Source organism: Falco biarmicus, chromosome 8, assembly GCF_023638135.1.
Source record: "Falco biarmicus isolate bFalBia1 chromosome 8, bFalBia1.pri, whole genome shotgun sequence".
In the NCBI taxonomy this organism is placed as follows: domain Eukaryota; kingdom Metazoa; phylum Chordata; class Aves; order Falconiformes; family Falconidae; genus Falco; species Falco biarmicus.
Genome location: NC_079295.1, coordinates 48017179 through 48031898, shown reverse-complemented (window position 1 = coordinate 48031898; position 14720 = coordinate 48017179). Strand labels below are relative to the sequence as shown.

Genomic DNA, 14720 nt, shown 5'->3' with positions numbered 1-14720 from the left:
TAATCCCCAAAATATCTCCAAATTGGGAGAATATAGTGAGGGCAACAAAATCCATGGGATGCATGAGTGCTTAGAGATGCAAATCTGGATTGTGCATCCTGAAGGAGAATACGTTAGTTTGTCTGTAGTCAGCTAACTTAATACCTCTAGTTTAGCAAAATGTGACCTCCCCACAGTACTCCTTTTCATGTTATGGCCAAGTTAGCTGAGAACAGTCTGATAGGCAGCTTTTGTTTAGCTCCACTTCAGTTCCCCTCCTGATCCCTGCTTGTCCGCATTACACATCTTTGAAAGCAATCTATGAAGTTAATTTCTAATACCAGCAGAAGAAAGCCCAGCAAGTGCAACTTCTGCTTGCCTTCTTTTTGGTTGGAGGTTTTTTGTTGTTTTTTTTGTTTTGGTTTTTGGTTTTTTAATGTGGATTCAGCTTTTTTATGGTTTAGTATTTTAAAAGAAGTCTGAGAGGGCACATTCAAATGCATGACTCGTGGGGTCAGTGTCAACACTCCATAGTTAACTTTCTGAAAATAAGGGGTTGTTTCTGTGCATGACAATACAAAAAATGTTTACTGTTCTTGTTAGACATTTTAAAAGAATTTGTAAGTCAAAGAAATGAGGTGATTGCCTGAAATCTATCCCCCTACCACTGAAGGAAGGCCTTACACATGTTATGGTGAAGGGCAGTGCTTTTTCATACTGCCAAGAAATTTTTCTTGAATGAGTAAACCTTTTGTTATCTTCAGTGGAATTTAAACTGATGCTAAGCTTACCTGCTCCTTTCCACAAGAGAGATTTCTTTTGAGTCAGCTGAATTAAGTAGTACTATAGCACTAATGAGGCCTCTTGAGCATTATTTGGCTCTTGTAAAAACAAAACTGTGATCAATTAAGTGCAAATGAATTGATAGTAGCATATGTGGCTGAAACCAATCCAGTTATGGAAAGCCAGACAGGCTGATCAATGTCGGCACTGCCTCTCCCCAGCACTCCTGGAGGTTTGATGCAAACTTTCATTTGGCTTCCAGATGGAGCATCAGAAGCAATAAGGATCATGTGGAAATTCAGGAAATTTAATCAGGCACAATGGCCAAAACGGCTACAGGAGACCATGCCTTTCTGAGGAGACTGTGTGCTGCAGCAGCCTGCCCTTTGCAGACTTACTCTTCATTCTCAGGGTTGCTAGAGGTGGGCTGGAGCTCTTAATAAACACAGGCTATTAATATAGCATAGAAGAGACACAAGGGACTCTGCGACTGTGGAAAGTATAGAGAAAATAATGATCAGTCCCTACATTCATAATCTATCTTTAAGCATGTGTAGTGATGGTTCTTAGTGAATATAATGGTTGTATTTATCAAGATGAGAGAAAGAAATACGTCTGCACTTAGTGTGCTTGTCCAGTAGCTCTATGCTGGAAAGGATGGTGTGCTCTGCTAGGTTTAGTTTTAAAAAGAATGACAATTTGAAGTTCTGCAAAGGCCCAGTGTGGATCTTGGAACAGTAGCGCTGCAGTGACCAAGGAGAAAATCTCTACCCAAAATTGGCTGTTGATAAGGTTCTTGGTCTGACCTGTAATTAAAAGATACCATAAATAAAGATCAGATTATTTATTTAATGTAATCAGTTTATTTATTTAATGTACATCAAAATACAGGCTTTAAGAAACATGAACTTTGGGAGAATACTTCTATGGTAGCTGTTACCTTCTAACAATTATTCGTCTTTTAGTGATTTCTAGCTTATTGGAAGTGGCATGGACAGATGAAAAAGTAACCACTTTTCTCATGACAAAGAAACCAGGCAATGGCTGTTTTATGAGGAGCTTTGGAACATTTTGAGGATACTTCTCTAACTAGGAATTTTGCTGTACAGAATTAGAAAGTTTTGTTAGTTCTGTCTATAAATGAAAAAAACAAGATCTGGTTCTGCAGCTGCTGGCTTTGGGTACCCTAGTTAGTCTGTTTATCCCCTCGCTGTGGAACAGTCCTTGAATCCTGACACTGGAGAAGGGGCAGCTGCAGAGAGGTCAAGACCACAGTGCCAGATTTAGGTTTTATTAAACATGACCAGTGGAACAGCAGTTGTCAGGACATGAAGACACAGACTACAAGATAACTGCAGGGCTTTTCAAGGAATAAATTATCCTTTAGTTAGCTCAAATCTCTCCCAAATCGCTGATGGTTTTTCTACCCAGATGGTGGGTAGAAGACAGCAGGATTTCTTCTGCATTGGAGCAATGAACTTAGATCTAATCACTCTAATTTCAATAGCAAACAGGTATGTGATTAAGGAACTACCTCATTGTCACCTGAGGTACCCCTCCTTGCTCTCCTTCCATGACTTGCACAGGATAAAGTGATTTCTCTTGTTAGTTCTGTCCTGTTCCATGGTTTAGTGAATGCACATAAGCAGTGGGTGATGCTGGCAGATTAGAGGCTTGGAAAAAATGCCTTTTTTCCTTTATAGGCTTGTCATAGTGGAAGAATTTCCTGTCAAAGTCCTTTTTGTTCTTAAAAGGTACCTAAAGAACTCATCAATAAATAAGGCATAGACCTGAATCTTCCTCCAGCTTTTTGTGTCACCAGTTCAAAGGGATTTTCTTAGACTTCCCAAGTTTACTCATCTCAAATTCAACAACCTGTAATGCTACCAGAATAAGCATTTGTCTGTCTTGGATCTGCAGAGCAGAGTGTAACATGCAATGTGTGTATGTGTCTATGGAAGCTCCAGGCTGCCAGCAGTGAGTAATTATAGCAGTACTGGTGCCTGCCCTGTTTTGCAAACTTGACCAGGGCCACCATACGCACTCCCGAGACTGCTCTTTAATGAAATCCAGACCAAGCACAGAGTTATAGAGAGGTTAGGAGATGCAGAGAAGCAACAGTCAAAGGATGCTTGGTTCCTTCTGTGCTTTTCAGGGTGGGATGCTTCATCCTGGAAAAGAGATAACGAAGGAAAGATCCACAGAATCACAAGTAGCAGGTAGAAAAAGCCTTGGGATCAACTGCTTGCTCGTTCTATTACAGGAATTCAGGGCTATCAGGCAAGGTGGTAGGAGTCAGGTTCCAAAAATTGAAAGCTGGTGATTCCTTGTGCGAAGGGCTATAGACCTGTGAAACTCCTTGCAGAAGGACATGTATTAAGATGAGACAGCAGTCAGTGTGACACAGAAAGTGGACTGCATGAAGAGAGTATACTGCCAGTAACTGATCAACTTTCTTGATCCCAAATCTGGCATTCAGCTTAATTGTAAGCATCAAACCAAGATATATGCACCAGTTTTGTAAGACACTGTGTTAGCCAACTCGAGATAATCCATCTTCAGCATCTTTTACCAGGAGTGACAGTGTTCTTGCTCCCTTTTCCCTCCGTGTGACACACTGCCTCAGCTGGCGCTGAGGAATTTACATTGCTGTGAATGGAGTCAAACGCTTGCAGCGGAGGACAGACCTGTGGTGTCTCTGCCAGATGGTAATTCCTGAAAGTGGGAGAAAGCTGGCTTCTCTGTGGCTATGATTCTGTGCTCTGTGAATAAGGATCAGTGTCATGGTTATTTTATTGGTTTGCTCTGGTTTCATTTTCAAAATTGGTTAATAGGCAAATCTGTGAGGAAGAGTGTCATCAACTGGGGAATATTTTATATAACTGAAACCTGCATGTAGTCAGGTAGCAGTGCCTGAGGCTTGCTGTGATACTCAAACACATGTTATAACAGCACTGAGCTGGTGGGGAGACTGGTAAAGCACCATAGCCAAGCTAAATTTGCTCTTGAACTTTACTTGAATTGCCCAAGTAGTTTAAGATGGGGGAAAAAAAGAGTTGAAAGTAAGGAAACAGGACTCACAAGACAGACAATTCTTGTGCTGCTTTTCACCCATCTCTTCCATTGCCTGTGGCCCTGCATCCTGCTGGGTAAGATCTGAGGGCATCAGTCCAGGTATCACTTACCAGGGTATAAAGCCCCTGGGGGCCCAGCTCCTCATACCTGTCAGGTCTCCCTCTTCATGGGTGCTGTCTAGACTCTGCAAATGTGCCCAGGGAGCACCTTCTATCCCAGAATACCATAGCAGCTTGGATTTTGCTCAGCTGTAGCGAAGCCCTCCAGGCAGAGATCCCCTTTTCCCTCCCTGAATGCCACCCCACGGAGCTAGTTAGTTACTAGGGCAGGAAGTTCAGGGCACAAAATCTGCCTCAGTCCTCCTAATTGTTTGCCCTTATCTGAAGCAACCAAAAGCGAAATTCCTTACATTCCAGTACCAGAGCTTAAAAATAAAATAACCCCACAGGCTGCCAGCTATAGAAAATTTGCATGGGCACAGTCTGGTTTCGTAGAAGTGTATGGAAGACTAAGAAGATAAACAGGTTAAAAATGATCTAATAGTTTTCAGCCTAAAACTAATGCTTGTTTGTAACGGCTTACTGGTATAGTATGTGCCATTAGCTTCCATGGAGCTGGTGACAGGTATCTGGCTACAGTCTTCTGCTGAGAGTTAACGTATTTGTATCTGTGGAGGCATCGGACAGGGAAGTGTTAGCTGGCACTGACATTATTTGTAATTATTAGATGAAAGCTTCATATGACAGAAGGCATGAGCTGCCTTTCTAGGCCATCCTATAAAACAGTGATCAAACACTGCTGAAAACGCTATTAGAAATGTCAATAATGGTGAACCAAGTCTATGAGATGCTTAAGATGAAACTGCAGTCTGAATTATTTTAATTTCTTCAGCTGCATAGCCTATGCATCCAGAGCACTGTGAGAACAGGAATGTGATTTGTTTAATTGTTCTCTTCGGGCTTGTAGAGTTTTGCAAATGAACCTTTACAGAGCTGTGTTTTTACTTTTTTTTTTTTCTTTCTTTCTTTTTTGGTTTTCTAACAGGAATGTCCTAGTGGGGTTGTTAATGAAGAAACATTCAAACAGATCTATGCACAGTTTTTTCCTCATGGAGGTAAGCAGTGTACTTTGTGTCTGGCAGGTTTACTGAAGCATGCCTTAACATCCATTACTGCTAGCTGGCTGCAAAACTACTTCAGATAATCTGTGTAAGAAATGTGAATTGAGCTTAAGCTTTGCAGGATCTTAAACAGAAACACAAACATCAAGGTAATAAAATTAAGTTAGGACCTTTGAATAGTTATGTCACAAGAATATTGACAAACCCACATTAAATGTTGTCCCTAGCTGCCAGCTTTTTATTCCCCAAGTCCAAAATAGAAATGGGATTTAGGGGGGGGGGGGGGTTATCCTGACTTTCTGGATGGCAGAAAGCTAAATCATTTCCCTTCAGTGTGTCTTGCTTCCCTGCTTGGACTGCTGTGCATGTAGTATCTAGCTCAGAAGAGTCCCAGACCTCATTTTTTGCCTGCAAATTAATCAAAACCTCCCTAAAATTCTTAAAGCAGTTCTTAGTTGATGTCTGAACTCCTAGCTACCTGAAAAGGTAATTTTTGGTGTTTGTGTGACTTAGGCAGGGTCATGTCACGTATTGGAATATTAAAATATTGTATTAAACTTCTCAAATAAGGTATGTTCTTGCCTTTTAAACACATCAAGAATTATGCTCTTCGAAGTCAGTATGATCCTAATGGGATACTGTTCTCAAATTGAAAGAAATGAGCCATGGTTTTAAGTGGCTTTTTAGTAAAAGATTCAGTGTGCAAGGCTTTCCTAGATATGTTCCACTCTGCAGAGCAACACTGATTGTGAAATGGTGACTGACGTTTCTGCAAGAGTGTATGTGTGCGTTTACTTTAAGTCATTAACAAGTGGGTTTTCAACTAAACGTCAAGATAAAACACGGTATGGTTATGTTTTACAATGCATGTGATCTCAAAACTGTGCACCTATAAAAAGTTTACATTAACTTTCAATATGGACTTGATTTCCTATTGTGGTTGCTTTTGGTTTTGTTATAAAAAGCAACTAATCAATTTTTTTTAACAAAGATGCAAAAATTTCAGCTTTTATAATCTTAACGTGTTTCTGGATGTGTTTTGTATTTTCAACCTAAGTTCCAGTAAGTCCAAGAAACTATTTACCCCAACTAGCTTGTTTAAGTGACACACCTCAGATGACTCCTTCCTTCCCATGTATGAAAAACAACCAGGCACAGAAACTTCTTTTCATGGATAAATAACTTTTTTCCCCTCTACTAAGGCTGACAAATACTTGCCTTTTTTGTGTGTCTCATTCCCTTGAAATGTGATTCTCCCTTGGTTAATGATGATGGTAGTAAAACCGTGCTTAATAATAAATCAGTTTAACAGCAGATGTTATTTCGTATTTTACACTGTTTTCTTTCACTTGGTTTCCAAACTGTTTGTAGAACATTAGCATCATAAATGTGAGAGTTCAGATTCCTCAGAGATTTTTTCACTTTTATGGCTCTCTGTACAGATAAACTTGTACATCCCAGAGGTAGTAAAGTAGCTCTGAATTATAAAAACTTTGTGCACTGTCATCCCAGGCTTGTGATATTTTTTTTACATAGGACTCCTAACCTTGACATGATTTCATTTTTTTTTTAATCTGTCATCAAATGATACTAGTGATGTAGTATTTCTTAATGTACATCATACCTCTAATTTAGTATGTTTAGTTTGTTGTTTGTTTAGCTTAATAGAAGCTTTGAGTAGGACTCTCCCGTAAGTAATTCTATGGTTTTCTTCTGGAGCTGTTTTATTTCAGAATCCTTTTCTTAAAAATGTAGTAGACAATTATTTTTTCCTACAGCCCAGCGTATGCTGTCCTTATGGATGACAGTAACTTAAGTATTTGATTTTTCTGTGGAGTTAGACTTTTCTGGATTTGAATTATGAGAAAATATTTCATCATTTCCTAGAGACCAGAGTAAAGAGATGCTGGATCATTCCACCTGACTGCCTGCATAGCCCAGGGCACCAGGCTTCCCCTCGATACCCATGTGCTGAGTATGAAGACTCAGGCTTGACCAATGCTTTGTGTTAGAGGCAAAGAATAGAAGAGACCAAAAAAATGTGTGGTTGCTGGAATATCAACGAATAATTGAGGGAAAATAATGTCAGTTGCTTCCATCTTGAAAAGTTGGGCTTTAGTAATACAAAGAGCAATGTGAGTTGCCTGCAGAGCAGAGAACAGGCCAGTGAAGGTCTTAAGGTCAAACACCTATTTGATTTTCTTCTGCATACCGTTACTGCTCTTCCCAGTGAACAGCCATCCTTCATGTGGCCGTAGAAACTGCGGTCAATAGAAAAGATTTTCTAAAACCAGCAGTTTGATTCAAAAAATATGCCTCTGAAGACATTGCTCTTTAACAGTCATGGGCCAAACTCAAGTTACTGGGACTAGACCCTTCTGAAGTTGGGAGGTCCCTGAGGATCTCTGCCATATCCCACACAAAGCAAAAAGGTAGAGGAGGGAAGCACACATGCTGCAATCCCTCTCTGGTGCTTTTGCTGCATTTCCCACCAGAGCTAATACTCCGTTTGCCCCAGAGGCACTCTTGGGTGGGTTTTTTTGGTTTGCTCGTTCTTTCAAGTACAGCCCCATAATCCAAATCATTTCTACTGTAATAAAAGCTTTTACATTTCAAGGCTGTTATAAGGGAGGGCATGGGGATTATGCAAGTCAATGTTAACATTTACTAGTTCGTAGAATATCTGGCAATGCTACAAGGCTGGGTTTTGTACAAAAGGAAAATAAGCTCATGAATGTTGTTTAGAGCCATTAGTGTAAAATGAACTGTTGTACCAATCAGTGCACTTTGTGTTTTTCAGATGCTAGCATGTATGCACATTATCTCTTTAACGCATTTGACACTGCACAAAATGGCTCAGTGAAGTTTGAGGTAATTGTTTTGCATCCTTATTTGCCCCTTTCTCAGTTTTGTGGGTTTTAAGCTTTTCCATCCATCCTTCATTGTAAGGACTTGCTGGATTATGGGCCAGAGGTTTCAGTCTAGAATTAGTTGATAATTTAAAGTGTATTTCACTTTAGTTCATGCAGATGGAGTTACATATTTTCTTTCACTACAGAAACATATAGATCATGTTAGTATCACAGGGAGAAAGATTACATAGCAGAGACGAGTGGTCAAGGACAGTCCCATATAAAAAGAGATAAGTGGCACAGATAATTTGGATGCCAAAGGAAAGCCATCTTGCGTCTTCTGCAGTCATGTATTGCATGATTAAGTTGTTATACATGTATGTTCCTGGAATATGGGGGGGTTAAGCTTATTTGATATATTGAACAAGCATCTCGGATACTTGGTGTCCAATGGAGACTAAATCCACCCTTTAACTAAAAGGCCTGTGGCTATCGCTACACATAGCCATACTTCAAGCTCACAACATAACTAGGAGTGCAGCAAAGGGATTTGTTAAGTCATAGACTTCTGGAGGATGAACTTCATAGTTTTGAAGACAGTTTACTGTGATCATAAAACCAGAAATCATAGGCAGTCTTGCCTTTGCTGTCAAATGGACAAGTACTCTGGTAATTTCAAATGGACTGAACAATTTTTTCATTTACCAAATGTAAAATAGGATTGTTATCATATGTATACGTGCATGTCTGTAGCAGTGGCTGCAGTGGGAGTTTTGCATATGGCAGCTACTCAGTAGTTAGAGGCTTCCAGAAACCTAAGCAGACCGAGAGAAAAGAAAATGCTTAGATAAGTATTTAAAAAAAAAAAAAAAAAAAGTGCTGAGCTTTTCTTTCTGGCAAACCTGTTTCTTTAGCAGCTGTCAAACATAAGCATTCTGTCCCATTTTTTGTGTTGTTCAGCAAATTCAAATTCCTCTGAGCCTTGGCAAAAAGGAGCAAAGATTTCTAAGAAGTGATGCGCAGCCCCATGCAGAGCTAATGGAGATAGCATAGGAAGGACTAAGTACATTAGATGAGGTGTCAGGAACTGTATAGCTCTGTTATCTTGAAGCCCTGCCTGCACTAATAAATCCCTGGGGCAATGCTGTTTACAGTGCTTGAGCCACCATGCAGTGTAAACAGTAAATCAAAGCTACAGAAAGCAAGAACTCTACTGTAAACAAAAAATACAATTGAAATGCTGTGTCCCAGGCTGAGTAATTAGTGGTGGGATTGCATCTGGTCAAATCTGACAGATTTTGCCAGAGAAAAAAACCTGCAGCTCCCTGTGTTTTGAGGAGTTTGGGATCTCTCCATCTCTTGTAAGGTGGGCACAGAAAAAATGCTGGATTTTCCTCCTTCACCAGCACCCTAGGTGGGGATGTAAGAAAGCATCAGCTCCTATTTCCACAGTTAGAGTCCAGCTGTGTTTAACCAGGCAGTGGCAATCCGAGTGACTCTTCCTTGTAGCAGAACATTTCTAGGAGGGGAATGGCCACTGGAGTATCTTGGCAGTGCTTAAAAACCAGACATGTTTTGCTATGCTTATGTTTGTGCAGTGTTTAAAATATGACAGATTTGGATGGGTGTCCCAGCTTCTGGCCTTGAGCATGCTGCGCTTCTCCTGGCAAGTCCGAGGAGCCAGAGCAGCCACTCTCCTATTGCCTTCAGGATCTACGTCTGTCTTGGACTGGATCTGCTCTTAGTCCCATGCTGGTTTCACAACCCTTACCTCAGGACTAGTAGAGTTTATGGCTGCAGCACCGGTTAGGCCTTCCTGCCCCTCTGGCCTTGCCAAGCTGCCTAACCCGTATCATAAGCTTGGCTTTTACACTGGCTGCAGTTGAGTACTTGAGGACTTTTTTGATTTTCCTGGTTACCTCATACACGTTTATTAGTGTGACAGTACTCAATTCATCTTAGCAGATGCTACATCCATTGAGTCGTCAGAGAGGACATATTTTTGGAAAAGGAAGTCAGAAGAGATTGATAACCATATGCTCTATCCTAACAAGATAAGTCTTTTGACTAGCATTATATAAAGAAAATGACTTAGAAAAGGCTGTTATGAAAATTCATGCTTCTCTCTGCCTCAAACCAGGATTTTGTGATGGCATTGTCCATTCTGTTGCGGGGAACTGTTCACGAAAAGCTGAGATGGACGTTTAATCTGTATGACATAAATAAGGATGGCTATATAAACAAGGAGGTAAGGCTGTATCTGACAAATGTGGTTGACTTCTGAAGAGAGCTGACTGGTTTCTGTTGCAGAGCACAATTAATTTTACATGCAGCTAACTAAATGCAAATCAGACTGGACTTGAGCATTAAGTAAAGTGCACAGCAATCTTATATTGCATGATGTTGTAGACATATTTTCCTATGTTATAGTGCCTTTAACGGATTGCTTCAGCTAGGAGCAAGATCATAGTTACAGCCACGAACAACACAACCTTTGTGAAGGGAATGGTGGCAATAGCTACTCAGTGAAGTTCAAGGGGGTTCTGGCTGCACTGGGAGGTATGGTATGGGCTCGCCTCCAGCACCGCTCCCAAATTCTACATTATCATTTGGTTTTTTTCTTCTTACCTGGTACTGCTTGTTCCCTTTGTGGGAAGCCTTGGTTTTGAGTATGGTAACCTTGAATATTTTGCAAATACATCCTCATCTATCTTCTCAAAACTATTGTGCATACTGGAGGGTTTGTGGTTGCTGCCACTGGTCATGGAGTTGTGTGGCAGTTTGTGCAAGGTGTGGAGAAGGGCTGGGTTCACAGTGACTGCCATGAAGGTCCCTGGCCCAGGAGGAGGCTGTGGGACAAGGTTGGTGCCACAGTGCTCAGGGCTGAGCACGCCACTTGCAGCCCAGCACTGTCCCCAGCAGCTGCCGTGTCACAGCACACATCCCACAGTGCTGCCTGGCCAGGGCAGGGGAGTGGGCACTGCAGGAGCCTCCAACACGGCTGTGGCGAAGTCATGGCACAGCCAGAAAGAAGCACATGCTTTTTATAGATGAACTTGTGTGTGATGATATGCCTTCATGCACATGTATCAGCATTCTCTCTGCTGCTTTGTAATAGGAGAAGGAGGGTAAAGAAAAGGGCAGTAAAAGAAAGAAATGTGCTACCATTTCTATTAATTGTCCTTTTGTGTTTGTGCTGGCATGCCACTGCTGCAGGAAATGATGGATATCGTAAAGGCAATTTATGATATGATGGGAAAGTACACGTATCCAGTGCTCAAGGAAGATGCACCAAGGCAGCATGTAGAAGTATTCTTCCAGGTACTTGATTTTTGATGTGTATTTTCTTAATACTTGAGCTATGCACCAATATACTTTACTGTAAAGTTAGCCCCAGGTTCAATCCTATGCCCCACTATATATTCCAAAGTAAACTCTAGCAGCCGTTCAGCCTAACACTACAGTGTCTGCTGATTTCCTGGCTCCAAAGGTGTCTCATTTGTCTCTTAGCCCAACTTTTTTCATTGAGAGCTGCCACATCCAGCAGGTCTGAAACCTCTACCCATGTTGCAGCCCCTCTGCATTTCTTCTCTGAACTGCCCATAAAGAAAGACAGGAATATGGGTGTTGGCTGGTGAAGCAGTGAATAAATAAATGTTGCCATTAGAGCAGAGGTTGCTGTGTATGTCAAAGAAGGAATAGTTTGAGGTGACCTCAACAAAAGTCCTTCAAACACTGGAGTAAAGAAGTCCTTAGCAATTGGCAAACTTAACCAATGACACTTAGTCTGTAATCTAAGCTTGTGAAGTGCTCTCGGTTTATTCAGGTTGTATCAACTAAAATATAAGTGCAGTGTTATCTATGGAAACAATTTTTTTGTGTTTTATTTTGCAGAAAATGGATAAAAACAAAGATGGTGTTGTAACTTTAGATGAGTTTATTGAATCGTGTCAAGAGGTAAGGACAAAATTATAACTGCAATGAAAGGTCTAGCTCATGCCACAGTGTTTGCTTTCCCTTTGAACAAACTTCAGCAAGATGCTGCTCAGGATCCCAGGTTTCCTTCGCTCTGTGAAAATAACAGCTTCAAGACTGAGTTTCTGGTGGTGCTCTGTGAAGCCTGTGACAGAAACAGCAAAGTAGGTTCAGGCTGATCATGGGAGAGGGCCTCTTTGTTGGCAGTGCTTTTGGTTTCCTGAGTGAAGTACCTGATTCTATAGACAAGCAGATAACTCTAGAGAACACCCATAATGCTCTTAAACATCCTCATTTTTGGGTTGGAGTTTTTTTGAGGGGTGGGGGTTGAGGCTGATATTATCTCTGTGCGCTGCCCCTGGATATCATGAGCAGGTACCATGTTGCTGGAGCTGCCTAGAGCCAAAGGTCTCTCAAAGTTTTGTAATTACAGCACTGACTTATAAAACCAGTTGATGTTTTCATGGTCAAACATTAAAAGCAAGTGCTGTCCATCATAGCAATGATTTTTATTTATTTATTTCTGGTTTGGAAATAGGCTGCCTCTTTGCAAATTCCTTATGGTAGATTGGTTGTAACAAATATTTGCTGGTATTTTTAGCACTGGCACCAAACCAAGCATCTGCATTAACATGTAATTGCCAAGTGTCTGTTGGCTTAGACTGTAATTAACTATGTGAATGTTTGCTCAGAGATCTCTCTAATATTTAATCAGTATGATAAGGACCTCTACATTTTAGAAAGTTTATATTGGTACTAATAATTGCATACCAGCCCTCCTCTGTACTTCACTTACCCTGAAAAAGTCTTCCCTGCACTCCTCCATACCCAGGCGATGGGAAGATGCTCACTGTGGAGGGCTGGGCTGGCTTCCCGCTGTTTCTGTGTTAAGTCTGGCTCTGGCAACACCCAGATTACTTCTCAGTCAAGGACATGAGGTGGCAAGATCCCTGTTAGCAGATGCACAATACAAGGCTAATTTTTTGCAGTTAATTCGTTCTTGGTCCCTCCTGATTGCTCAGCTTATTTTTGGCCTTGTCTTTAATTTGATCATTTGTGTTGTGTATTTTTCTTCACATTCATAATTTGCCTAGATACATGTGTATGATTAGTTGTCTCATTATTGAAGCAGCTTTGCTTTACTTCTGTTACAGTTTATTTAATCCTCTGCCCTGGTTTGGGTTTGGTTCCCTCTGTTGACATCTTGCACTAGGAGCTGTGCAGACTGATGCACTGACATGTATGGTTCCCTGTCAGATGGGAGCAAACCCTGCAAAGCTACGGTGTCTTGGGTTTTTTCTTTATGAAAATCAAACCAAGTGCACTATGGTCCTTACCACTGCCGTTTCTGAGGATATGGCTCATGGGCTGTGAACTCCTAGCACTGATTTGGAGAGGGTGATTGGTTTCTCATGCAAGGTGATACCTTGTACTAGTACCCACCAAACTGTGTTAGAAGTGAGATAGATGGATGCAGCCTCAAAATAAGATATCTGTCGCATCTCATTCCTCTAAGTTGCTCAGTGTCGAAAATTTTCATGTTACAGCCAAACAGTTATTCTAACTCTGGGAATGACTGAATTCCTGGGGGGCGGGGGGAAATCATCATTATGCTTTTGAATATTACTCTGGTTATTACCTCAAAGTACAATTTTGAGAATTCATAAGAAACTGTTCCAGGATTTCCCTTGTGTGTCTCCAACTTTCTCATTTGGATCTGGAACCCTGAAGGGGCTGAGATTGCATGTGTTTTGGGTTTGAGCTGGTTGTATTTGTGGGATCAAGCGGTCCTTCAAGGCAGCTTGCTTATCAGTTCAAAATCTGCAGTTTGGTTTGGATTTTTGAAGCGTATTGGCTAAGTACATATTTGTATATTCAGGATCAATTAAATGCAGTTGGGCACTGAAGTCTGAGGGTTCAGTACAGTCACCAGCTCAATGCTGGTGTTTGGTTTTCTGCAGTAAAGCACAGCCCACGCTGAATGTCACGCTTGTGAGGAGATCCTGTGCTTGTGTGCCTCAAACCACCTCAGGCGCCAAAGAAAGAGACTGCTTTGCTGAATCAGGCCCCGATCACTGAATCAATTCCTGCTCATCGTGGGTGAAAAGCATTATGAAAGCAGGGCTGTTGCCTGCAGTAGCAGGTGCAGAGCCCCTCTTGTGCTACACAAAGTTAGAGTTGTGCTTGTCAATGCTGGTTTTATGAAAATATCTTCTCATTGCTTTCAGGACGACAATATCATGCGATCCTTACAGCTCTTTGAGAACGTGATGTAACCATGTCTGGCAAGCGCTGGAGGAGTCAGAGACTTTCTGTGTAACAAAGATCTCCTTTCTGGGTGAAAGCTTTTTACAATTCAGCCATGTTCAGTGTGCGAGGATTTTGTATGACATCTTCAACCAAATGGCAACCGAATGCAGCCGATCCCACCTCCTCTCCCCACGAGTCGTCGGTGGACCTTTGTTTCGTTTTGGAAGCATGTGAATACTTTAAAAAATCCTGACGAGAGAACTGCTGCTCAAAGTTCAATGAGTAATATACAGCGTTGTTTGCTAGGCATAAGTCCTGCTTTTAATCTAGCAAGCTTGATTACATATGATAGCACGTGTTGATAGCTTACTCGGCCATCTATTGCAAGTAAAAAGCTCAGTCTATACTACCATACGGCAAAACATTTTATGAATGCATTGCCGTTAATCTGCTTTGACAAAAGGCAAATCTACCAGGGCTGTCTGTAAAAAAAAAAAAAACAAAAAAAAAACAGGAGATGTACCTAGGACATTAAGCAGACAGCCCGTGTAGCCAAAATCCCCACGGCAGGGTGGTTGTAACTAGGTGATCTCATAAGTCTGTTCCAGCCTCAACCATTCTGTGATTCTATGACTCTGCAGAGATCCTGCTTCTCCTCTCGCATGCACTGGTGCTGCCGCCACGCT

At 41.3% G+C, this 14720-nt stretch overlaps 1 protein-coding gene across 3 annotated transcripts in view; it reads left to right on the top strand.

Moving 5' to 3' along the window:
• KCNIP1 (potassium voltage-gated channel interacting protein 1) overlaps positions 1–14293 on the top strand; it is a 436690-nt gene extending 422397 nt beyond the window's left edge. For all 3 annotated transcript variants that reach the window (XM_056349808.1, XM_056349809.1, XM_056349807.1), the window contains exons 3-8: positions 4882–4951; positions 7758–7828; positions 9950–10057; positions 11026–11130; positions 11704–11766; positions 14013–14293. In XM_056349808.1, coding sequence (XP_056205783.1) covers positions 4882–4951; positions 7758–7828; positions 9950–10057; positions 11026–11130; positions 11704–11766; positions 14013–14060 — 465 coding nt within the window. In that variant the 3' untranslated portion in view covers positions 14061–14293. The remainder of the gene's footprint in view (positions 1–4881; positions 4952–7757; positions 7829–9949; positions 10058–11025; positions 11131–11703; positions 11767–14012) is intronic.
• The last annotated feature ends 427 nt before the right edge of the window (positions 14294–14720 follow it).